General features: G+C 41.5%; 1 protein-coding gene across 1 annotated transcript in view; it reads right to left on the bottom strand.

Moving 5' to 3' along the window:
• The window catches only part of LOC124606619 (zinc carboxypeptidase-like), a 52542-nt gene extending 29118 nt beyond the window's left edge, over window positions 1-23424 (bottom strand). The window contains exons 1-5 of the mRNA XM_047138604.1: window positions 23254-23424; window positions 18467-18603; window positions 5526-5601; window positions 2723-2867; window positions 28-188 (exon numbers count right to left, since the gene is read on the bottom strand). Of these exons, the coding sequence (XP_046994560.1) occupies window positions 28-188; window positions 2723-2867; window positions 5526-5601; window positions 18467-18603; window positions 23254-23409 (675 nt within the window). The 5' untranslated portion in view covers window positions 23410-23424. The remainder of the gene's footprint in view (window positions 1-27; window positions 189-2722; window positions 2868-5525; window positions 5602-18466; window positions 18604-23253) is intronic.
• Between the last annotated feature and the right edge of the window lie 3163 nt (window positions 23425-26587).

Here is a 26587-nt window from a genome sequence, read left to right as displayed (position 1 = left end):
GGCCACATTTATCAGGCAACCACTTACGTCCGTCCAGGTGTACACGTAACCGTCGGGGTTGGTGCTGGGGAAGATGTAGAAGTCGAAGCTCTCAACGATGCTCCTCACGCTGGCGTCGGTCGAGGTGAGGATCTCGTTGATGAACCACGTCACGCTGGCAGCGCTGATCCACTCCCTCGCGTGGATGCCTGCAAACAGCGCGCTTTTCAGACTGTCAACGACATTCTAATGAAATTATTATAGAAAGGGCAGCTCTTTAGCTCTTTTATGCATGATGTATAAAAAATAACATCGACAACACTTAGTACACTGCACGACGCGCAATGCAGGGTTGTGATGCCGCGGGGCGTCGAAGCTTGAGAACGATGGCGTCAAAGATTCTTCAATTGTTTTCGGTAAGCTTTTGGCTAGCAAATAATTTGGCTTGTGTGTAAAATTGAGGAATAACACTGCCTGCGGAAAATTTAGTGTGTTGAGCTGGAGGACGAACTGATCATTTTAATTATGGAACTTTGCTCCGGAAGTGAGGAGGAATGTTATTTGTTAGGGGCAATTCTCTTTACGCTGATAGTTAAGGCGTTGCGTAGTAAATCATGATATCAAACACAACCCGAAGTTGTTTGGTCATGTCCCTTCTCCAGCGTACGACAGTATCTTAACTATGCATTTCCGGACAGTAGTTCTTTCTTGAAAAATAAACAACATGTGGTCCCTCGCTACATACAAAGTTTTGTCGGTGATTTAGTGACACTTTGTAGAGAGAATGAATCGCTCAACTTCTGCACCTCAACTTTTTAGTCCTAAAAGACGTCTTTGATGTCTTTTTATTTATACAGAGACTAGAGACTCATAAGTAATGACTAATACGTCCTCAAATCATCCTTAATAATCAGACTTTTCGTTTAATACAACTGTGGTATTTTTTTCGACGAGATCTGTATGAGACGATTTCAGTCATATAACGCTTCTGTAGAACCGAAAACAAATTATGAAATAAAATCATATTGTGCTTTCGTAGTATTGTTCGACGGTGCGAATGAAAATGTACGCCACTCTCGGCGGAAACATGTGCCGCCGGGTTGTGGCCTCAAGTCATACGTAAAAGTTAATATTTATAACGGTTCTAGTACACTTCAGTCAACTCATCCAAAGGTAACATTCAACTGATAAATTGCACTATATCCGCAGCGCTTCTACTGGACATTAATATGTGGTGTGTCCATATTCTGCCCTTATGACGGTTTAAAAGCCAGGGACACTTTTAATCAAGTGTCCGAATGTCCGCGGAGGAATGGCAACCCGTTCATCCTCATGAGGAGAAACCAGGGAAGGTCAGGTTGTTGGGCATTGAAGTCTGAAGTGAAGTCGACTTCCCAATTCATCTCGGAGTTCCAGCAGGGACTCTGGGCAGGCCAGTTCATTTCAGGAAAGTTACCGTCCACAAATCATTTCCTCACAGATGCTGCTTTATGACAGGGTGTACTGCCATCTTAACACAAACAGTCATCATTTCCGAACTGCTCCTTCACTGTACGCAGTGCACAGTGCTGTAAAACGTTTTCATATCCTTCCGTACTGCCAGCCGCTGTGGCCGAGCGGTTCTAGGTGCTTCAGTCTGGAACCACGCGACCGCTACGGTCGCAGGTTCTAATCCTGCCTCGGGCACGGATGTGTGTGGTGTCCTTAGGTTAGTTAGGTTTAAGTAGTTCTAAGTTGTAGGGGACTGATGACCTCAGAAGTTAAGTCCCATAGTGCTCAGAGCCATTTAAACCATTTTTTTAACCTTCCGTACTGAGTGTTTTTCTTAAGTGCATCAAAGGCACCACACCCTAACCATGAAAAACACAGCGTGCCCTAACACTACCTCCACCACACTGCACTGCTGGCAATACACACGACGGCAGATAACGTTCTTCACGCGTTCGTCAAACCAAAGCGATTCACCCGATTGCCACAGAGTACAGCGTAATGCATCACTCCGGATCACTCGTCTCCAATCGTCCACTGCCCAGTGGCGTCGCTCCGTCGCTCTTTGCAGCACCTCAAGCGTCGCCTGCCACTGGCTACAGAAATGTGCCACTTATAAGGATTTTCTTCACCATTCCGTCAATGTGCTCACTAGACTGTTGGTAGCACTTTGCAACTCATGAGTGGTTCCTTGTGCTGACATGATGCGATTTTTTTTAGCCGTCCTCTCTCGTGCTCGATGGCTCCCGTCCGTCTGTACATCAGGCCTGTCAGTTCTTGGTCTAGCTCTGTTCGTGCCTACGCGTTTCGTCTTCACAATCACATCACGAACAGTCGATACCGGCAGCTTTAGAGGGGTAGAAATGTCCTGATGGATTTCTTAGTCAGATGACATGCAAAGACTAGTCCACCATCGAAGTCAGGTAGCTGTCCTGACTGTGACTGCTTCTCTGCTGACATCAGAATACTTCCCGCCTCATTTTATACGGAAGGCTCCGCATGTAGTGACATCTAGTGAACAATTCCGAATTGTATAGGAGGTCCATCTGCTTCTGATCAATTAGCCCATCTCTTGGGTGGACGACGCAGGATTCCATCCAGAGTTCATGGAGAGTAGAGACTCAGCAAAGCATATTAACAGAAAAACGGTAACGGGATCTTGCTTAACGCAAATGATAGGAAAATTGATTAAGCACTGATGATCGACTGACAAATACTGAATGCAAGAACGGTGATGGCTCACTTGTTTACTCACCTCCCTCGATGACGACTGCGGGGTTGCCGGTGCCGTAGGAAATTTTGACTCCGCGGATTTCGCGGCCCTCATAGGTGCTGCCGCCCACAACTGTAGTCACTACGCCGGAGTAGGAGTCGGCCAGCGAGTCAAGCCACTCGTTTATCTGCACAGAGGAGGATGCACGTTTATAGCAACACATGTGCTTGTGCTGATGAGAGGCATGCGATGTGGGGAAGCTGAAGAACGAGAAACTGGAAGCCAGAGAGGATGTGTGACATTAAACATAGAGTTAAAAGGACACAATTAGAATGTGTTAGACAGGAAAGGCAAAGTAAGAAGTATATGTATTATCATTTACAGAAGAAAACATCTAACGATAGAATACGTGCAAAGGCAGGAGTGCGCAGAGTCAGAGGTGGGAGTGTGCAGGGCCTGTTGTAAGGTGGACATGTCTTCTTTTTATAAGTTATTGATGTGCACGTCAGAGAGAGAGCAAGTTACTGTTAATCAATCTTTGGTCTTGTTGTGGCACAGTCTTCGCCTTTGCGCAGTCTGCTACTTTCTTAGTTGAAGTGTGGTAGGTTATCGACGTATTTAGCAGTGCTGTATTGACTTGTGAATGAATCTGTTAGATGAACAGAGAATTGTCAACACCAGAAAGGATGAATATGACGTACATATTGGAAGGCGAAAACACTATAAATTTTGAATAATGTTTTTTTTTTTTTTTTTTTTTTTTTTAAGAGAAGAAATCTGAGGTAAGACTGCAACACTCCGCAGCAAGTTTGTCGGAATGATTACTGTCAGCCAGTTAACTTTCTTAGAGCTGAGAGAAAGACCACCCAACTTCCCTGGGTCATGCACTAACATATCAACTGATTAAGCTGTTTGATTTTTAAATATTGTCTGTTAACATTGTACCCTTTTTAAATCGTTGTTCACTTTGTCAAGCATAATATTATCCAGTCCAGTGTTAGGTTTACTCTGTCTTTTTGAATACAAACTTCGTTCTAAAACCATCTAATATTATCCAGTCCAGTGTTAGGTTTACTCTGTCTTTTTGAATACAAACTTCGTTCTAAAACCATTGTCTTTGGAACATCATTTCATAGGAATAGTTACTCTCCCCACCCTACTGTTCAAAGAAGTTTTTTCATTACCACTTTGCGCTATACACTGTAGTATGCAACACTCTGAATGTTTATATAAATGATATGACACAGTTTCAGTGTCTTTACTGGTCTCATACAGATATGAATTTATGTATATAGACTGAAGCGTTGAATGAAGATTTGAACCAAGGCCGGGAATTGAGGCAGAAGAGCCGGCTTCAGTTCTCGGCCTTGGTACAAATTTTCACTGTCCGCTTCAGGCTATACAAATAGAAGATTTTGAATATTGTTTGGAAATTTTATTTTAAATTGAAATATAGATTAGCCGCTGCCTGGTTGCTGTTTGCTTTCGAGAAATCTGCAACAATTTTGTCAAGACGTGGGGTTAGTAAAAATTTTGGTTAGGGCCAGATAATTGTTTTACTTCAGTTGTGCATTTCATATAAAGAAGAGCTGTATTCAGACCAGTTCCAGTTCAATCCAAATTAGGTTCCTTTAGTCAAAGGTTAGCATATGAGTTTAAGTTCAATAACAGTTTGTGGGTACATAGTTTTGGTAATACGTAGACTTTTTATAGAGTGGAAGGTTAATTTGGGCTAAATTTCATACAGAACCACATAATGGGGAATTTACACTGTGGTCATGGATGCTAGGGTGCCAGGTAGCCAATAACAAGGTGAAGACAGCAGCGAATGAATTGGAGAACGGCGTAGTACTGAACTCCATACGATGATGACAATCGTTTAAACTGACAGGATTACGTAACTGTTATGCGAACACATAACTTGGTAAGCCTCTTTTCTCTCCTAGTGTTCACATGGTCCAGATTTCCTGAAGCTTCATAACTAGCGAAATAAATTTGTCATGTGTTTAATACTAATATATCGAGTTTTGTTATCTCCCTTCTTCTTTATGGATGTATGGCAACCGAATCAGTTGACCGATGTTACGGAGAAGGTTTTGGAAGTAATTTCCTAATTATCTATAATACAAATGCACTGAGAGTCATCATTATCAGTTATTTCTATCACTAAAGGAAGTGATCTCACCAAGTATTGAGCTCAGATATGTCGGTAACTTCTTCGTTCGTGAGCAACGATCTTTGGCGATATGCAGCCAGTTGATCTCAATTATCTTCCGCAGGTCTTCGATCATCGGTCCGGTAGTTTTCTCCGTGGTCGGTCTCCGTCTCTTAGACTCTAATCCTGCACTCCCTTTGCCCGTTGGTCATCATATCTTCTGGTAACATGCCCTGCCCATTCCAATTTCACAGCGTCTGTCCTGTCCAGGATGTCTTTGTGTTCTGGGTGTATTATCCATAATTAGTACTTCTTATTGTATTTGATTTACGTATTCAGCTTCATAAGAAACAGCAATTCTAATGTATCATATTTTTATTGTTCATCCCTTAACGCAAATGAAGCAATAGTAAAATATAGTAGTCATGTTTGTACGCCGATTCCACGTCATTGGCGCCTTCCCAAGCGTGAACCAGGTCACTGAAGCAGTTATGTGCAGGCCAACAAAATTTGGAATCAAAATGAAAAGTAATTGCATAGTTACAAGTAATTTTATGGAGATTACTAAAGTACAAGTCTGCTTAAAAGTCTACAAAGAATTCAACTAAGCATTTCTCGATAAATTTTTAAATCTTAAATTTCCTCTCTGTCGTTTACTTTGCGACTAGTATACCGGAAGTATTGACTCACCTCGTCCAATGTGTGGTAGTCGTCCCAACCAAAGGATGCCCTCGATTTCTTTGCAGGAAGTTCATTGTCGATAAGCCTGCAATAATGGAGAAAACGTTACTCGAGATCAACTTATAATGACTAAAGAGGTGTATGAACGGTAAACCTAGCTGTAATTGAAATGTGATCCACTTTCCCAAATTAATTATTTCTAGAAAAATTGTATCAACAATAGTCCAACTTGTTGATCGACCATTTCTGCGCGACTCTTGAAGTTCACGTGCGTGAAGTACACGTTTATCGCCATCGAATTCTGGAAGCAGATCAGCGCTGGATGAACATTGCGAACATTAATGAAACATTTATTTCCCATCATCCCCGCTACAATCAGACGCTGCTGCCTTTTCCGGTTGACTTATCGGCAAATGATGGACTCCCACTCATAAGGTGTGATGAAACGGTACGATCTTACAGAATTTTATTTGTATATCTTTTCTACAGTGGAGACCCAGAGCTCTTCTTATTGCTACGCACGTTCTTGAATATCTATCGAGCTTTTCTTAAGCTTTTCTGTTGCAGTCGCGTATACCGTAGCATCAGAGGTATATAAAACGCATTATTTGTTCTAATGGGACATTTTCCAATCATATTTTAGATCTTGTAGTAACTTTGCCTTATGGTACCATAACTCCAGCTTTCTTTTTTGATATTCACAACTACAGATTACGGTGAGATTAACGACGTGACTAAAGGTTTTTGGGAAATTTTTAGACGAGGTTAATATGATTTTACTCTCAACAAAACGAATAGTATTAACAGCTACATGTCAGTGTAGCTCAACACCTTCATGCCCTTAGATCATCTATTTATTGATTAATTCATCTGAATACAAACTGAACACAACGGTCACAGAAGGCATCTCCACAGAACATTCTGTGTAGTATTTAAGACTCATACGATCTTCGCAAACCCAAGTCGCGTCCTGCTCCGCCGCAAAGACAGACGTATGAATCAGTGTCAGTTTGAAGAAAACCATAATATGAATACCGGCTAATATCTACACCTACAGCTACATTTACATCAACACTCCGAAGGCCACCCGACGACGTGTGGTGGAAGGCACTCCTGCTACCACTAACTGATTCGCCGTATCCAGTTCCATTCGTGAGTGGCAAGTGGAGGCAATGACCGTCGGTAAATCTCTCTATTAGCTCTGATTGCTCGAATTTTGTCGTTACGGTCATTTTGCGAGACGTATATGGGAGGAAGTAACATGTTGTCTGTCTCTACCTGGAAAGCAATCTCTCAGAATTTTCGTAACAATCGTATCCGTGGTGCACAACAACTATCGTTCAGCTTCTGCCACTGGAGTTTGTTGAGCATCTCTGTAAAGCTACCGCGCCATCTAAACGATCCCGTGACGAAACGAGACGATTTTCTTTGGATCTTGTCCACATCTGGTTTCAAGCCAATCTGGTTAGGGTCGCAGACTGATGGGCGGAACAAGTGTTTTATAACCCACTCCTTTCACGGTTGAGTTCATCTTCTTTTCCTAATGTATATTTTATGTGTTCATTCCAATTTACGCTTCTGCTGAATATTTTACGGTAGAGTAAGCGTACTCATAGCTATTTGCCATTCAGCCACAAAATTACTCTGCCGCTCTCCCCTATTTTCATATAGCTGAAAATATAAGATGCTTCTCTATCTCAAAATTTTCCAGTAGCTCTGTACCTTCAGTTTGCGACGGTTTTGCTTGTGCTACCAGCCATTGTAAAACTACCAAAAAGGTGAGTTTAGAAATTATTCGCATATACGAGGGTCATCCGGGAAGTTAAGAACGTTTTGTTTTGACACGTCGCCGTGTCCCTACCCCACCACCGCCGCCCGACCACTGATCTTGGTACTCGTCCGCTTCACTTTGACGGCAGCTGCGATTCTATGCGGTCGCTTACTGCTTAGCTGTGCCACTTTAAAACGCGCGAAAAAATTGACGATCCGGTTAAGTGTGAAGGGCGTAGTATTATCCTCTTTTTAAACCCACAACCCACAAGTCCGACCTATCGAAATTTATAGACAGATAAATGAGTTCTAGGCAATGTGATGAACGAAGCGCAAGCTTAGAAGTGGCGTATCATCTTTAATGGCGGACCGAAATATGGTTCAAGACGAAGATCGCTCGAGCTGGCCCTCATTGGTGACTGATAGAGCAAGGACTGAAACAAAACTCAAAGATAGGCGTTTCGTAAATGCAGTGTCTTACTGTCAGACTCTTCAATGACTTCGCCGCGCTATTAGAAACAACAGCCACCGAATGGTAACCAGCGGAGTCGCCTCCTTCACGATAATGCACGTCTACATGCAGCGGGAGAGACACAATGCTTGCTTCAGTGATTTCAGTGGAAAATATTTCAACATCCGCCATACAGTCCGGACTTAACCCCATGTGATTATTCCTCAAATTAAAAGCTTTGGTGTAGACAATGCTACGGAAATGATGACGAACGTAAAGAAGCCGTTATCAGTGGTTCAACAACTTGGCGACAACCGGGTATGAAGAAGGTGTAGCAAACCTGATAAAACTGTACGACAAGTGCTTAAATTTGAGCAGTGACTGCGTAGAAAAGTAGCTTGGGTATAAAATTGTTTGTAAAATAAAGTTTCTTTTAATTATATAAAATAAAAATTTCTGCAGAACAAACGTTGTTTTAAACATTTAAAACTTCGGGGCTAACAGGCCGTGGTCGATTTATAAAACATTCTCCTACCGTTTCCCCTCCGACTGCAGGACACACATTCAGAGGTAAAGTGGCAGTTTTAAGTGATGTCAGTACCAGCCGTGAAAGCTTAAACTGTGTGGTCAAACCGTTATCTACTTTGCGAATGACACTCGTATCTCAATCCTAGCGGCCTGACATCAGATTAGTACGTGCAAAACCAGTGTCTCTCGGTTAAGAACATTGTCAGTACTAACGACGTATTACAAAAGGAAGTGTTAGTGTATTTTATGATTAATGAAAATAGACTTCATTGTATATTATCAGAAACTGTTCTTCGTTCCTCCACCCCTCTACCATATGCGAAACTACGAGAGGACGTTGAAATGTAAATTACACATGTCGATCCATTCTAGGACCTTTGCACAACAAGAGTTGTGCATTCCCATGTTGCCGTTTTCCTTCACACACACACCAAAAGTTCTGCTGCGGTACAGATAACAGCCGCCCTGTGAACCATGGACCTTGCCGTTGGTGAAGAGGCTTGCGTGCGTCAGCGTTGCAGGTAGCCATACCGTAGGTACAGCCACAACGGAGGCTCATCTGTTGAGGCGGTCAGACTAACGTGTGGTTCCTGAAGAGGGCCAGCAGCCTTTTCAGTAGTTGCAGGGGCAATAGACGGGATGATTGACTGAAGCAGCCTTGTAACATCAACCAAAACAACATTGCTGAGCTGGTACTACGAACAGCTGAAAGTAAGGGGAAACTACAACCGTATTTTTTCCCTAGGGCATGCAGGTTTATTGTATGATTAAATGATGATGTCTTCCTATTGGGTACAATATCCCGTTCGGCAAATACTCAGGAGGAAGTAGTTATCAGGAGAAACAAAACTGGCGTTCTACGGATCGAAGTGTGGAAAGTCAGATCCCTTAATCGATCAGGTAGGTTAGAAAATTTAAAAAGGAAAACGGATGGGTTAAAATTAGATATAGTGGGAATTAGTGAAGTTCGATGCCAGGAGGAACAGGACTTCCGGTCAGGTGATGAATACAAAATCAAATAGGGGTATTGCAGGAGTAGGTTTAATAATGAATAAAAAATAGGAACGCAGATAAGCTACTATGTATAGTACAGTGAACGCACTATTGTAGCCAAGATTGACACGAACATCACGCCCTCCACAGTTGAACAAGTTTATATTCCAACAAGCTCCGCAGATAACGAAGTGATTGAAGAAATGTATGATGAGATAAAAGAAATAATTCAAATAGTTAAGGGAGATGACAATTTAGTAGTCATTGGGGACTGGAACTCGATAGTAGGAAATTGAAGAGAAGGAAAAATAGTATGTCAATGCGGGCTGGGGATAAGGAATGAAAGAGTATACCGTGTGGTAGAATTTTGCACACAGCATAACTTAATCATCGCTAACACTTGGTTTAACAATCAGGAAAGAAGATTGTGCACCTGGAAGAGAACTGGGGACACCGGAAGGTTTCATATTGACTCTATAATAGTAAGACACAGATTTAGGAACCAAGTATTAAATTGTAAGGTATTTCCAGGGGCAGATGTGGTCTCTGACCACAACCTATTGGTTATGAACTATAGATCAAAACTGAAGAAACTGCAGAAAGGTGGAAATTTAAGGAGATGGGACCTGGATAAACTGAAATAACTAGTGGCTGTAGAGAGGTGCAGAGGGAGCATTAGAGAACAGGCAAAAGGAATACAGTAGAAGAAGAATGGGTAGCTTTGAGAAATGAAATAGTGAAAGCAGCAGAGGATCAAGTAGTAAAAGGTCGAGGGCTTGTAGAAATCCGTGGGTATCAGAAGAGATACTGAATTTATTTGATGAAAGGGGAAAATATAAAATGCAGTAAATGACGCACTCGAAAAAGAATACAAACGTCTCAAAAATTAGACAGATTGGAAGTGCAAAATGGACAAGCGGGAATGGCTAGAAGACAAATGTAAGGATGTAGAAGCACATATCACTAGGGCTAAAGTAGATGCTGTCTACAGAAAAGATAAAGAGACCTTTGGAGAAAAGAGAACCACCTGTATGAATATCAAGAGCTCAGATGGAAAACCAGTCCCCAGCAAAGAAGGGAAAGCCGGTAGAAGTATACAGAGGGTCTAGACAAGAGCGATATACTTGAGGGCAATATTATGGAAATGGAAGAGGTCGTAGATAAAGATGAAATGGGAGACATGATACTGCGTGAAGAAATTGACAGAGTACAGAAAGACCTAAGTCGAAAAAAGGCCACAAGAGTAGATAACATTCCGTTAGAGCTACTGATAGTCTTGGGAGAGCCGGCCATGACAAAACTCTACCATCTGATGAGCAAGATGTTCGAGACAGGCGAAATACCCTCAGACTTCAAGAGGAATACAATAATTCCAATTCCAAAGAAAGCAGGTGTTGACAGGTACGAAAATTACCAAACTATCACTTTAATAAGTCAAGGCTGCAAAATACTAACACGAATTCTTTACAGACGAACGGACAGACTGGTGAAAGCCGACGTCGGGGACGATGAGTTTGGATTCGCTAGAAATGTAGGAACATGCGAGGCAGTACTGACCCTATGACTTACCTTAGAAGATAGATTAAGGAAAGGCAAACCTACGTTTCTGGCTTTTGTAGGCATAGAGAAAGCTTTTGAAAATGATGACTGGAACACTCTCTTTCTAATTCTGAAGGTGGAAGGGGTAAAATACAGGGAGCGAAAGGCTGTTTACATTTTGTACAGAAACCAGGCTGTTATAAGAGTCGAGGGGCACGAAAGGCAACCAATGGCTGAGAAGGGAGTGAGGCAGGGTTGTAACCTATACTCGATGTTATTCAATCTGTACATTCAACAAGCAGTAAAGTAAACCAAAGAAAAATTTAGAGTACGAAGTAAAATCCAGGGAGAAAAAATAAAAACCCTGATGTTTGCCGATAACATTGCAGTACTGTCAGATGCAGCAAAGGACTTGGAACAATAGTTGAATGGAATGACATTGTCTTGAATGGAAGATATGAAATGAACATCAACAAAAGCTAAACGAGGGCAATGGAATGTAGTCGAACTAAATCAGGTGATTCTGAGGGAATTTGATTAGGAAATGAGACCCTTAAAGCAGTAGATGAGTTTTGCTATTTCGGCAGTAAAATAACTGAGAATGGTCGAAGTAGAGAGGTTATAAAATGTAGATGGGCGATGGCAAGCAAAGCGTTGCTGAAGAAGAGAGAGATGTTAACACTGAGTATAGATTTTAGTGTCAGGAAGTCTTTTCTGAAAGTATTTGTATGGAGAGCAGCTATTTATGGACCTGAAACATGGACAATAAATAGTTTAGACAAGAAGAGAATATAAACCTTTTAAATGTGGGGCTACAGAAGAATGGATTAGGTGGGTAGATCACGTAACTAATGATCAGGTAATGAGAAGCCCTCGCCCCATGAACCATGGACCTTGCCGCTGGTGGGGAGGCTTGCGTGCCTCAGCGATACAGATAGCCGCACCGTAGGTGCAACCGCAACGGAGAGGTATCTGTGGAGAGGCCAGACAAACGTGTGGTTCCTGAAGAGGGGCAGTAGCCTTCACAGTAGTTGCAGGAGCAACAGTCTGGATGATTGATTGATCTGGCCTTATAACACTAACCAAAACGGCCTTGCTGTGCTGGTACTGAGAACGGCTGAAAGCAAGGAGAAACTACAGGCGTAATTTTTCCCGAGGGCGTGCAGCTTTATTGTATGATTAAATGATGATGGCGTCCTCTTGGGTAAAGTATTCCGGAGGTAAAATAGTCCCCCATTCCGATCTCCGGGCGGGGACTACTCAAGAGGACGTTGTTATCAGGAGAAAGAAAACTGGCATTCTACGGATCGGAGCGTGGAATGTCAGATCGCTTAATCGGGTTGTAGGTTAGAAAATTTATAAAGGGAAATGGATAGGTTAAAGTTAGATATAATGGGAATTAGTGAAGTTCGGTAGCAGGAGGAACAAGACTTTTGGTCAGGTGAATACAGGGTTATAAATGCAGAATCAAATAGAGGTAATGCAGGAGTAGGTTTAATAATGAATAAAAAAAATAGGAGTACGGGGAGGCTACTACAAACAGCATAGTGAACGCACTATTGTGGCCAAGATAGACACGAAGTCCACGCCTACTACAGTAGTACAAGTTAATATTCCATCTAGCTCTGCAGATGACGAAGAAATTGATGAAATGTATGATGAGTTAAAAGAAATTATTCAAGTAGTGAAGGGAGACGAAAATGTAATAGTCATGTGTGACTGGAATTCAAGAGTAGGAAAAAGGAGAAAAGTAAACATAGTAGGTGAATATGGATTGGGGCTAAGAAATGAATGAGGGAGCCGCCTGGTAGAATTTTACACAGAGCATAACTTAATCATACCTAACAATTGGTTTAAGAATCATGAAAGAAGGTTGTATACATGAAAGAACCCTGGAGATACTAAAAGGTATCAGATAGATTATATAATGGTAAGACAGAGATTTAGGAACCAGGCTTTAAATTGTAAGACATTTCCAGGGGCAGATGTGACTCTGACCACAATCTATTGGTTATGAACTGTAGATTAAAACTGAAGAAACTGCAAAAAGGTGGGAATTTAAGGAGATGGGACATGGATAAACTGACTAAACCAGAGGTTGTACAGAGTTTCAGGGAGAGCATAAGGGAACAATTTTCACGAATGGGGGAAAGAGGGATGAAATAGTGAAGGCAGCAGAGGATCAAATAGGTAAAAGGACGAGGGCTAGTAGAAACCCTTGAGTAACAGAAGAAATATTGAATTTAATTGATGAAAGGAGAAAATATAAAAATGCAGTAATGAAGCAGGCTAAAAGGAATACAAACGTCTCAAAAATGATATCGACAGGCAGTGCAAAATGGGTAAGCAGGGATGGCTAGAGGACAAATGTAAGGATGTAGAGGCTTATCTCACTAGGGGTAAGATAGATACTGCCAACAGGAAAATTAAAGAGACCTTTGGAGAAAGGAGGGCCACTTGTATGAATATCAAGAGCTCAGATGGAAACCCAGTGCTAAGCAAAGAAGGGAAAGTAGAAAGGAGGAAGGAGTATATAGAGAGTCCACACAAGGGTGATGTACTTGAGGACAATATTATGGAAATGGAAGAGGATGTAGATGAAGATGAATTGGGAGATACGATACTGCGTGAAGAGTTTGACATAGCACTGGAAGACCTGAGTCGAAACAAGGCCCCGGGAGTTGACAACATTCCATTAGAACTATTGACGGCCTTGGGAGAGCCAGTCCTGACAAAACTCTACCATGTGGTGAGCAAGATGTATGAGACAGGCGAAACACCCTCAGACTTCAAGAAGAATATAATAATTCCAAGCCCAAAGAAAGCAGGTGTTGACAGATGTGAAAATTACCAAACTATCGCTTTAATAAGTCAAGGCTGCAAAAGACTAACACGAATTCTTTACAGACGAATGGAAAAACTGGTGAAAGCCGACCTCGGGGAAGATCAGTTTGGATTCCGTAGAAATGTTGGAACACGTGAGGCAATACTGACCTTACGACCTATCTTAGAAGAAAGATTAAGGAAAGGCAAACCTACGTTTCTAGCATTTGTAGATTTAGAGAAAGCTTTTGACAATGTTGATTGGAATACTCTCTTTCAAATTCTGAAGGTGGCAGGGGTAAAATACAGGGAGCGAAAGGCTATTTACAATTTGTATAGAAACCAGATGGCAGTTATAAGAGTCGAGGGGTATGAAAGGGAACCAATGGTTGGGAAGGGAGTGAGACAGGGTTGCAGCCTATCCCCGAACTTATTTAATTTGTATATTGAGCAAGCAATAAAGGAAAAAAAAGAAAAGTTGGGAGTAGGTATTAAAATCCATGGTGAAGAAATACAAACTTTGAGGTTCGCCGATGACATTGTAATTCTGTCAGAGACAGCAAAGGACTTGGAAGAGCAGTTGAACGGAATGGACAGTGTCTTGAAAGGAGGCTATAAGATGAACATCAACAAAAGCAAAACGAGGATAATGGAATGTAGTCGAATTAAGTCGGGTGAAGCTGAGGGTATTAGATTAGAAAATGAGACATTAAAATACTAAAGGAGTTTTGCTATTTGGGCAGCAAAATAACTGATGATGGTCGAAGTAGAGATGATATAAAATGTAGATTGGCAATGGCAAGGAAAGCGTTTCTGAAGAAGAGAAATTTGTTAACAGCGAGTATAGATTAAATGTCAGGAAGTCGTTTCTGAAAGTGTTTATATGGAGTGTAGCCATGTATGGAAGTGAAACGTGGACGATAAATAGTTTAGACAAGAAGAGAATAGAAGCTTTCGAAATGTGGTGCTACAGAAGGATGCTGAAGATTAGAGGAGGTGGTATTGAATAGAATTGGGGAGAAGAGGAGCTTGTGGCACTACTTGACTAGAAGAAGGGATCGGTTGGTAGGACATGTTCTGAGACATCGAGGGATCACCAATTTAGTATTGGAGGGTAGCGTGGACGATAAAAATCGTAGAGGACCAAGAGATAAATACACTAAAAAGATTCAGAAGAACGTAGCTAGCAATAGGTACTGGAAAATGAAGAGGTTTCCACAGGATGGACCAGCGTGGAGAGTTGCATCAAACCAGTCTTTGGACTGAAGACCACAACAACAATAACAATGGATAACAGGTGCATCACACCTGTGACAATGAAATGAGGCAGTAACTGGGAACGTTCTCCAAACTAGAAAAACGCGACGCAGTGCGATTCCTGTGAGCAAATCATCTAAATTACACACAGATACATTTTGCTATTCAGCAGTATATGGATCAAATGGCCTGTTTCGTCCAGCCGTAGTAAAATGGTGCCCGTAATTTCAGCAGGGCAGCGCAGACGTAAGTGTTGCTGATGGAGAAGAAAGATCACCGACATCGACCGCCGTCAACAATGTTCAGGTATATCTGCGGAACAGATTCGCAGAAATTTCAGATTTTCCACTGATGAGGACGTTCACACAGTGGTTCTCGAACGGCTCTGTGACCAAGAAGATGTATTTTATCGTCGAGAAATTGAACGATTGACAGAACGTTCCGCCCATTGTTTACAAAAGTTTGGTCAGTATGGTGAAAAATATTGTCAATCACCTATGTCAATTTCAAGAGTAGTGCAGCGTTTAATAAACCTTACTTGCTCTGCCATAACAATCTGTAACTTACTTTTCGAACACCCCTCGTAATACAGATACTCTTTCCCATATCGTGTGTAAGCTCTTGAACGAGTTCAGACCACACCGGTCTTCTGTCTCTCCTGTATGTTCATTCTAACAGCACTATTACTATGATAATTCTCTTTTTTTTTCGTCGCACTAACCCTATAATGAGACGATTCTCGTGGGTCTACAACAAGTCAGAAAGCCTAAAATAAAAAACATAAAACGTTCAAATATAATACTCACTACCCACATCATTTGTCAGGAGATAGTCACAATAGGTAAATACATTACAGTAAACTGGAGCTGTTAATATTTACAGAATTAATACACTGTCAAAATGAAACACAGTCATGCGCATTAAATAAATGTATCATACACAAAACATTTTATCTTGACTGTTGTGACTAAGTGCTGTCAAAACAGAAATCTAACAGACTTTTTTACTTAAGCTTGTCTAACATTCCCTCTTAAGATATTCATCTACAGAGTAGAAGTAATTGCCTGTCAAAAAGTCTTTAAAACTGCGTTTGAACTGCACTTTATCTGTAACCAAGTTTTTAATAGCTGCTGGGAATTTATTGAAAATACGTGTTCCTGAATATTGGACCCTTTTCGAACGAAGTTAAGTGGTTTTAGGTCTTTATGTAAATTGTTCGTATCCCCAATATTGACATTATTTATTGAGTTATTGGTTGGAAACAGAGGTTCGTTATGGAATAAATATACTGAGAAGCAGTGGTTAGAATACCCAGTTCCTTGAACAGGTTTCTACAAGAGTCTTGAATTTGCACCACAGATGAGTCTTTTTACACGCTTTTGCACTCTAAAACCTTCTGCTCGGTTTGACGAGTTACCCCAGAATATGATCCCATATGACATAATAAAACGAAAGTAAGCAAATTATACAAGTTTTTTTATATACACTCCCGGAAATGGAAAAAAGAACACATTGACACCGGTGTGTCAGACCCACCATACTTGCTCCGGACACCGCGAGAGGGCTGTACAAGCAATGATCACACGCACGGCACAGCGGACACACCAGGAACCGCGGTGTTGGCCGTCGAATGGCGCTAGCTGCGCAGCATTTGTGCACCGCCGCCGTCAGTGTCAGCCAGTTTGCCGTGGCATACGGAGCTCCATCGCAGTCTTTAACACTGGTAGCATGCCGCGACAGCGCGGACGTGAACCGTATGTGCAGTTGACGGACTTTGAGCGAGGGCGTATAGTGGGCATGCGGGAGGCCGGGTGGACGTACCGCCGAATTGCTCAACACGTGGGGCGTGAGGTCTCCACAGTACATCGATGTTGTCGCCAGTGGTCGGCGGAAGGTGCACGTGCCCGTCGACCTGGGACCGGACCGCAGCGACGCACGGATGCACGCCAAGACCGTAGGATCCTACGCAGTGCCGTAGGGGACCGCACCGCCACTTCCCAGCAAATTAGGGACACTGTTGCTCGTGAGGTATCGGCGAGGACCATTCGTAACCGTCTCCATGAAGCTGGGCTACGGTCCCGCACACCGTTAGGCCGTCTCCCGCTCACGCCCCAACATCGTGCAGCCCGCCTCCAGTGGTGTCGCGACAGGCGTGAATGGAGGGACGAATGGAGACGTGTCGTCTTCAGCGATGAGAGTCGCTTCTGCCTTGGTGCCAATGATGGTCGTATGTGTGTTTGGCGCCGTGCAGGTGAGCGCCACAATCAGGACTGCATACGACCGAGGCACACAGGGCCAACACCCGGCATCATGGTGTGGGGAGCGATCTCCTACACTGGCCGTACACCACTGGTCATCGTCGACGGGACACTGAATAGTGCACGGTACATCCAAACCGTCATCGAACCCATCGTTCTACCATTCCTAGACCGGCAAGGGAACTTGCTGTTCCAACAGGACAATGCACGTCCGCATGTATCCCGTGCCACCCAACGTGCTCTAGAAGGTGTAAGTCAACTACCCTGGCCAGCAAGATCTCCGGATCTGTCCCCCATTGAGCATGTTTGGGACTGGATGAAGCGTCGTCTCACGCGGTCTGCACGTCCAGCACGAACGCTGGTCCAACTGAGGCGCCAGGTGGAAATGGCATGGCAAGCCGTTCCACAGGACTACATCCAGCATCTCTACGATCGTCTCCATGGGAGAATAGCAGCCTGCATTGCTGCGAAAGGTGGATATACACTGTACTAGTGCCGACATTGTGCATGCTCTGTTGCCTGTGTCTATGTGCCTGTGGTTCTGTCAGTGTGATCATGTGATGTATCTGACCCCAGGAGTGTGTCAATAAAGTTTCCCCTTCCTGGGACAATGAATTCACGGTGTTCTTATTTCAATTTCCAGGAGTGTATATATTTATATCTCCTACAGCTGCCTCCTGCAGATATGGACCTGTTTAGGCGCTTCAGCAATTTTTTGGTATTCCCTCCCCAACTGAATATATTATCGAGTTGTAGCCCAGAAATTTAACACTGTCAACCTCTTCGATATGGATGTCTTCATATGTTATACAAATTCTGGAAGGAAATCTCTTACATGTTCTGAACTGCATATAGTGGGTCTTTTAAAAGTTTAATGACAGTGAATTAGCCGCAAACCATTTATTAACGCCAGTGAAAATTTGATTAGCATCAATTTCTAAATGCCTAGTTACGCTAGGAATGCTACAAGTCCGGAATTAAATATTTAAAGCGACTGATATCGATCACAACTCACAAATTAATAATTTCTCTGGAAACAAAATGTCTGTTTTCCACCGTTCGTCCGAGGCTAATCTTTACGAATGAAACTCGAACTGGAACACTTGCTGTAGCACAATGAGCTTCTTGAGTTAAGTCATCTGATCACTTCTCTCCATCCGTCGCAAAGCTTCCATTTGCACAGCCGTTGCAATAACATTCACGTCGTTTTAGGAATGACAGTGATCGGATATATTAAGAGGAGCACCACTGGTTGAAGTTTTGTACTGTATATGTGTTGCGACCCCTAACACAAAGTGAGAAAACTAATACTGTTAAATAAAGAGACTTACTTTTGCACGTCTTCTACGTAGACAGAAGACTTCATACCCTTCTTTTCGAGTGCCTCCAGAAAGCTATTTTGCAATTCCGGCGATACCATCACGTCTGCCGTTCTGTTGGCGACACTGGCGTCCTTCCAGAACAGGATCTGTTTTGGAAACAAAAATGGCCGCTCTTGTAACTCATTTTAGAAACTATAGGCATCACAGCAGCTTTCACCATGAAATTTAGTGTCGTTTATATTGTGGGAGACACACTGCTGGCAGCTGCCTCGCTTCTAGACTAGACAAGGGGCGAACGGTTTTGGAAGTGGAAAAAGAAGCGGCGGATCAGCAGGATCAGCAACAGGCTCACACTGTTACTGGTAGGCTACTAAGGCACCTTTAAAAATCATTACTTTATCATTATGCTTTGAGACACACATACAATGTTATTAAGAAATCTTTAGAAACTAAAGGCAGACGAATCATATTGAAAAATTTAAGAGAATGCTTGTACAAGTTGACGCTGTCATCACAAAAAAATTTTGTTTTACCTCTAGCAACATTGTGTTCTATAAGTTGTGAATTTATTTTCAGTACCCAGTTACAGATGTTTTGTTTTGTAAATGTTACGTTTTGTGCACGTTTTCTCTCTAACAAATACTTAATTCAGCACTAAGCAGTTTCCTTTATGTTGTCGAATTTTGATAAGTTTCTTAGTAAGTTTATGTGTTTGTTCTTCCTTATTTAAATTTCACGCAATAGTACTAATGAGAAAAGTAATACGTAAAAACGAAAATATTTAACGAGGAAACATAAAAACTGGTTACATCGACAGAACACAGAAATAGCCGGAACAATTAGCTTTCGGAAGAAGAAAGGGAAGAGAACGTGTTTTGTTCCGCGCTTTCGTGCCAACTGCGTGTGTCCCTGGCGACGTGTTTGTTGTACACATCCTGGAGTACGTATGTGGTAGAGGCTATCCAGAGACAGGTTCGTTATCACTGTAGAAAAGCAGTTTTATTATGAAATTTCAGTGAGCGCTGAATTCGATGTGCACACTGTAAGTCCATAATTCGTTAACGACAATTGGACGTGCTTTCATTGAAGAAAAACCAGCACCAGTGGCTGATCAATATATGCACTGGTGCGCCTCAGATCAAGAGTCGAGGACTACTGAGCACGTTGCAAACTAATTATGTTTGTTCATATCTGGTACAGTTACGTGACTCTTCCTTCGGAATTTTCAGTTAAATACAGTCGTTAGCAAATATATAGGGTGATTCAAAATTCCTCTTACAGGCTTCTAGGGGCTGTAGAGGGGCTTAGCAGATGAAGTATTGAAAGGGAACCGTGTCCGGAAATGCACCGTTCGAATACTGGATCACTTTCAAATTTCCCACTTCACAATCTGAGAAGAGGACGTCGTCGTCAGTCCCTGCTGTAATTATGACGACACACAGCGCCTTCGCCCGACTACAACGGCTGCGAGATAGCTGGGACGTCCAAAACTACACGTCCTTCGTCACATAGAACAGAAGCCGAGGACAAGTATTCAAATAATTGCCCGTGCCATGTGCTCCTGTAACACACAGCTTATAGCTCATAGCCGGCCGAAGTGGCCGTGCGGTTAAAGGCGCTGCAGTCTGGAACCGCAAGACCGCTACGGTCGCAGGTTCGAATCCTGCCTCGGGCATGGATGTTTGTGATGTCCTTAGGTTAGTTAGGTTTAACTAGTTCTATGTTCTAGGGGACTAATGACCTCCGCAGTTGAGTCCCATAGTGCTCAGAGCCATTTGAACCACCATAGCTCATAGTCCCCGCTATGTGCGTATCGTGAGACGGTTTTCCTTGCCAAACCTTCGTCTACTATGTGTCTTCTACAACCTTTAGAAGCCGGTTAAAGGAATTTTGAATCATATTGTAAACAGGGTGTCGCAAAAAAAAAACACGAACAAACTTTAGAGACAGGTTCCTTACCTCAAAGCAAGAAAAAAATGCCTAGTGAACAGGGCCTTGAAAGTGCATATCTTAAGAGATATGAACACTTGTTCACCTTCGATACTACGAAACACTTTTCTTCTACTGAAAGCTCTTTGCTTCTCATATTTTGGGAGGATGCAGTATCTTTAAGAACAACAAAAAATATCTTGTAAACATGGGCTCTAAAGTGCATACCTTAAGAGCTATGAGAATTGTTCGGTAGAAGAGATGTGTTTCACACTATCCAAGATGAGCAAGTGGTCATAGCCCTCAAAGTGTGCGTTCAATGATATTACAGTGTCGTTTGCGTTCTCGTTGTTTTCAGCAGTTTCACATTTTTCGTAATTTATGTAAATTATATCAGTCGTTCTATTTCTTTCGTAATAAATGTTTGTGCTTACCTCACACTCGGGTCACAGGGACTCTACAAGGAATCCTACGGTAGTCAGTCGCCTTTTTCCATCTCTGTAAGATTTATTCCCCTATTCTTAAATTCTGTAGTTAATGTTTCAATAATTTTGTGCACAGGTATTTATAGCGACGGACATATACCAAAATGCTGCGATTTCGTTATAGTTCTAACTTGAGTAAATACCTGGTTTTCTTTGTTCACAACAGTCGCAAAATACGATTCCTATCCGAAACATTGTCAAACATCATAAATATCTGAGCAATCCAACTCACGCATCAGCTTCACTGACAATTTCTTTAATGTAACGAACTGGTCAATGATATTTCATGTGATATTCACATTGTAGTAGACTTGTCCTCTGTTTCCATTAAAACAATGCTGGCAATTACATAAATAGTTTCATGAACAAAGCCATGTTTACTCTATTCCCCCTACAACTGAATTATTGCTGTACAATGGAGTTCAGATTAATGGGATGCAAAAAAACTGGCAGTTTGTGGGGCAGCGGGTGGATATTTTTGCTATATATAAATGTAGAATGTAATGTAGAAAAGATGCATTTCCCGGCCGATTAGCATATGTGGGGCGGCGGGTGGAATTTATTGTTGTTATAAAATGTTTCCTATTATTTATTTAATGCTGTTGTTTGCCGTTCTCAACACTGGCTCTCTAACTACAATATTGGCAACCAGGAAGTGATTAGCAAAACGTGAAGCCTGTAATTAGAATTCCTAGAGCCCACTTCATCTGAGAAATACACTTACAGCTACAGCTTATAGCTCTGAGGAATTAGGAGATTGTCTGGGATTCATAATCAAAAACGATTCTCTCTAAAATGTTCACTATATTCTGAAAGTCACAGACCAAAAAAGAATCCACACAATCCAACTACCAGAGCAGTTCAGAGTCTAATGCGCTGATGCAACTATAACTGTTCAAATTAAAGGTTTAAGTGAATGCTCGCCATAATCTGATGATAATGTTCATCAAACGCCACGCTAAATAATGGTACGATGTCTGTCCCGCGGCGGCACGTGAAAATACGACCTACGCAAACTGAAGATAGATCATTAAAGTCATCCCAGAATTAACACTTCACTCGAAAACGATTTCATGGTTACGCGTATCCCGAGTAACTTATTACGGCATCCGAGGCTGTTTATAGCAATGATACCGACGCGACGCGACTCCCGGCACATGTGGTGCGCAAATCAGCGTCTGGAGAGAACTGGGGCCTTCTTCTCACGCGCAGCGTTCTTATATATAAAGCCGCGGTGCGGACGGCTAAGGGAACGCCTGATCAAATCGGCTCTCCCGACTAGGCGCTGGGCTAGTAATGCACCACTTTAAGTTATCGAATAAATCATTGCTTCCTTTGCTGATGGCCGATGAAGCTCTCAATTTAAATGTGCAATCAGCACACAGGTAAGTAATCATAATAAAAGTCTGACGTGGCTAAGTCAAATATTTTGGGCGAGAGAATTAATTTATTACACTACACGCAGTAGACGAGCTCTGAACTTGTCCTTTGGAGATACGCTATCACTATAGTTTTATAGCTATTCAGTTGAAACTTCTCATATCTTTATGATTATAGCGGATCTCCCTTCTACTTAAATATAAACATCCTAGCCTTATTCATTCGCCTACTTAATCTATCTTGCTTCCTTAATTTTTAAGACAAAAACCAGAAAATTATGAATTTCAACTAAAATTTTAATTTGTGAGATCCCGAATACTGTTTCTACTAAATTATTATGAAAAAGGAATCTAAATATAAATTTTTAAGTTTCTAGCTCTTTTCTGTTGCGCCAATGATTTTTACAGAAAAACACCCAAATTTCGAAAATGGTTAAAGTTATTGAACTCCTATTCAACACATATTGATTTAGTATTACTCCTGACATGCTAGAGACGTTTCAGGTCATTTACTTGATTTTTAAAGTATTGTGCAACATTTATGACGTCAGAGCTAGTTACAGCGGACTGGCTGGCACACAATGGAAAGACTGATGTGAATTTTATACGGCGTGAGTAGGCTGCTTCCCTACAAGTTGCGTATTTTAATACCATTGCTATATTATTGACATTACTTGTAAGATATTAGTACCTTACTATTGCTTTCATAGAGCCAAAAATAATAACCAAAAGGCAACCTTCTGCGTAATGCAGCACAACAAAACAGTCGAATACCATTCTTTCTAAGAAATGGCTCTGCGCATTGGATATATGCTAAACCTGGTATTAGATCCTTTATAGCGAACATATTTCACAAGTTATTCGTAAAAGAAAGTCAATCAATCGAAAATGCTACATCACGATCTTGTAAATGAGACCAAAAAGAAGCAGCAGCATGGATAGATTAAAAAATATGCGAGAACAGTCAGTGTATTTGAAACTACCGTCAGCAGAGGGTACTTACGTCATTGTAGTACTTGCTGGCGAGCTCGTTGAGAAACTGGACGTGGTGCTTTTTGGTGGGCACCACGCGGTACACACGGTGGCCGTCGAATCGCCGGGGTTCCCCAGCTGCCAGCGACAGCACCGCCAACACCAACAACGCAACTCTCCACAGCATCCTGAAACTGGAACCAGTGTCCTTCGCTACGCTGCAGCAATCTTTGTGATGTTGGACAAGCGACTAACAGTAATGAAACCGTAGGAAGCAAAGTAACACTCAGGAGTCTTATTTTAAGCTTTTAGAACAAACACTAGACAGCGCTATTGAGATTTGACATTACTATTATCTTAAAGTTTGTCAGCTACTATTGTTTTAAAATTTGTCATTTGTGACTTTTTTAAATGATGGCTGTCAGGAAATTAGCCATATAATATGATCATATGCAGTATTTCAAGAAACATTGTTCTTGAGAAGTTGAAATTTCACTCGAATGCTTTTGATGAATGATTTTTAATGAGTTTTTTAGCGGTGTGACTCAGCAGCAAAGACTCGAATAGCTTCATTCAGATTATGGTAATCAATCACCTTCAGAAATGGTTGTTTACAATTCTTTACAGAAATTCGGCGTAGAGGTACTTTCATAAAGATAAATCCTTATTCAGGTTCAAGACTGAGGTTTATTCGATTTTTCTTAATCATTTTGTGACTTTTCGATACTCAGGGTTGACAAAAAATAGTCACAGCCCCTATTCAATGCTGCCCAAATCTAACTTACGGATTTTATCAATAATGTATGATGAATTAAACTAGCTGTAGTCTATTCCAGGAGTATATTTCTGGAGTTCACTTATACTATGTGCTACAATCTATGGAAAGTTAATTATTCAGAACCATGTAACTATACCATAGTATTTACTTCATAAACACAGTTCACAATACAAGTTCACAGTAACAACAACCATTGGCCATATTTTGCCACTGTTGTCAACCTACTCTTGGAAGCTATTCAGAAATAAAACTATTGTTGGTCTATACAACCTACCACACATCTACAAATATTCAATCTGAACTACCTTCTGGAGTCTCTTTAAAATTTATTTGCAAACATGCATCTCCCCTCCGGTTTAAATGAAGTGACGTCACCAATACGAAATATAAATTCATAATTTATAGTAGAATTAAGCTGCATGACGTCTAGTGGTGTTTTAAAATATATTAGTATTAGCTTAAAAGAGTTTTCCCTTCATGTATTAGATTGGTCGGAACGTATTTTACTGTGGTAGCAACCATATCTGAGTGATTATTTTTTTTTGGCAGTTCGTTCTGCCATTTTAGAAAAACAAGGATTTTTTCGAGATTTAAAACAACTGCGAATTGATGTCTAAAATGTCTCGTCTTGAAGGAATTCTTGTGCTGACTCCAAATCTGGTCTTAGATGTTTAATATTTCCGCGATTATGGATAATTTAATTTTATGATTGAAGTTTTAGTAATATTAATTTCACTGATGCATTTCAGCTACAGCTGTGTATTTAAAACATGATCTTTGTCCTCCAGCATTTGTTTAACCAATGTTATTTTAGAAAATAGTCGTTTCAATGAATTATAACATTGTATCGCCATAACCTTTTACAAATATGTGATACATTTTGAATTTAGCCAAATGAGCAGGTCACCTACGAAACCTGTAGATCTGTAGTTGTTATTGTATCTGTAGTGTTATCAGTTCCTCGTAGCGAAAAATGAGGTGACGAATTTAATTGATTTCAGCATTCGAAATATTCTGTTGCTTGGTGTCTCGCCCAACTTTGCTTCAATAACTGACAAAGAAATTATAACTCAATTCACTCCAGTTCCCAGTTGGGTCTGTACAACTTCAGTGTAGCTCAGAATCCAGTTCGTGCCAATCAGTGTAAAGAAACACACAGAAAATTCTGCCAAGGAAATGCAAAATTCATATACCTCATTATAGTAGGAGAGTAAATTCGTTATATTCGTTCGAGTGGGAGACTAAGTATCGATCAGTTGTATGGGTGTTTCAAGAAGAACCGAAACCAACAAACGTGGTTCGTTTGTGAAACACTTCCAAGAAAAATATGACTTGCTTGTTGCATTAAACTGAACAAATCACAAGCACTGCTTTAGGCTTTCAACGACCAGATCACGCAAAATCGTATACAACAATTTGTTTGCCACACGCCACGGACGGAAACTGGGAAACACCCGAAAACGTCCCATCAGTCTTCATCACAAGAATGATAGCTGCTACGCACCAGGTCGAACAGTTTATTATTTAACAGAGGAAAACAAGGAATTGATGTGTCACTGCCCCATTTTGCTTTATTAATCGCCTAAAGATTATTTTAAGTATGGTTTTGACCTATTAATATCAGGGTGGAATGAATATTTCCAGAATAGATTTGAACGAATGCAAGAAGTATAACTTTTAATGAAGAATATTTTGGCGAACCAATAAGGCTATTTGTATGAAGAACATGTTTCTCTCTCCTTTTTTTAATAAAAACTGCGAAGGTAGCCCTAATAACAAGAAAGACAATACTATGAAATCCTTATGAATTTCTATCCGTGTCACGATGCACACTGCTAACGATTGTTTTTACTACCTCTGCAGGCTGCTTTTATGAAGGTGTCTACTTGTGATGTTAAAATATTTTTTGTATTGTTGATCAAAATTCATGGACTCCATCAGTAATACTGAAACGTAGGTTCGCAGTTTAGTAAAATATCTGAAATGACGAGCATATATTGGGCACCTCTCGTAACTGCTATGAGGCAGCAACATGTATCACATTGTATAAAGCGGTTACTGAAAGCTATGAAATACAGTTTTCTGGATCCTCGAGTAATATTTCCAGCAGCCCAGTAAAGTAGTCTTCGAATCCAAACCTCGACTACAGATTCCGTCAGATCACAAACATTGCTGTATAACATTTGGGCCAAAGAAATGAATAATGTGTATCACCTGTGGTACCATGGAAACCCAGGCGAATGCCCCCCATAGCATGATACCGACGTCGACAGGGACTGCCTCGTCGGCGCAGTGCATGTTTCCAGCAGCCTTTCGTATGAATGGCGGCCTAGTGTAAAAATAAATTTCATTCCTCTGACGAGGCGACCCGTTTCCTTTGACCTGCCTTCAATCTCAGTGATGCCGTGCCAACTGGAACCGCAACTGAAGTTGTCTTTGAGTCAACATGCGAAAACACAGGAGTCCTCTGAAGCGGAGCCCCAGGCTCAACAGTGAGCGCTGAACAGTTCCTGCACCACGATTGTACTCTGGCGTCAAATCTGCCACAGATAGCCGCCGACCCTGCTTTGCACAGCGCATATGTTGT

This window comes from Schistocerca americana, chromosome 3, assembly GCF_021461395.2.
Source record: "Schistocerca americana isolate TAMUIC-IGC-003095 chromosome 3, iqSchAmer2.1, whole genome shotgun sequence".
Lineage (NCBI taxonomy): Eukaryota > Metazoa > Arthropoda > Insecta > Orthoptera > Acrididae > Schistocerca > Schistocerca americana.
Note: the sequence above shows the minus strand (reverse complement) of the source record. Positions and strands in the feature narration are given on the sequence as shown.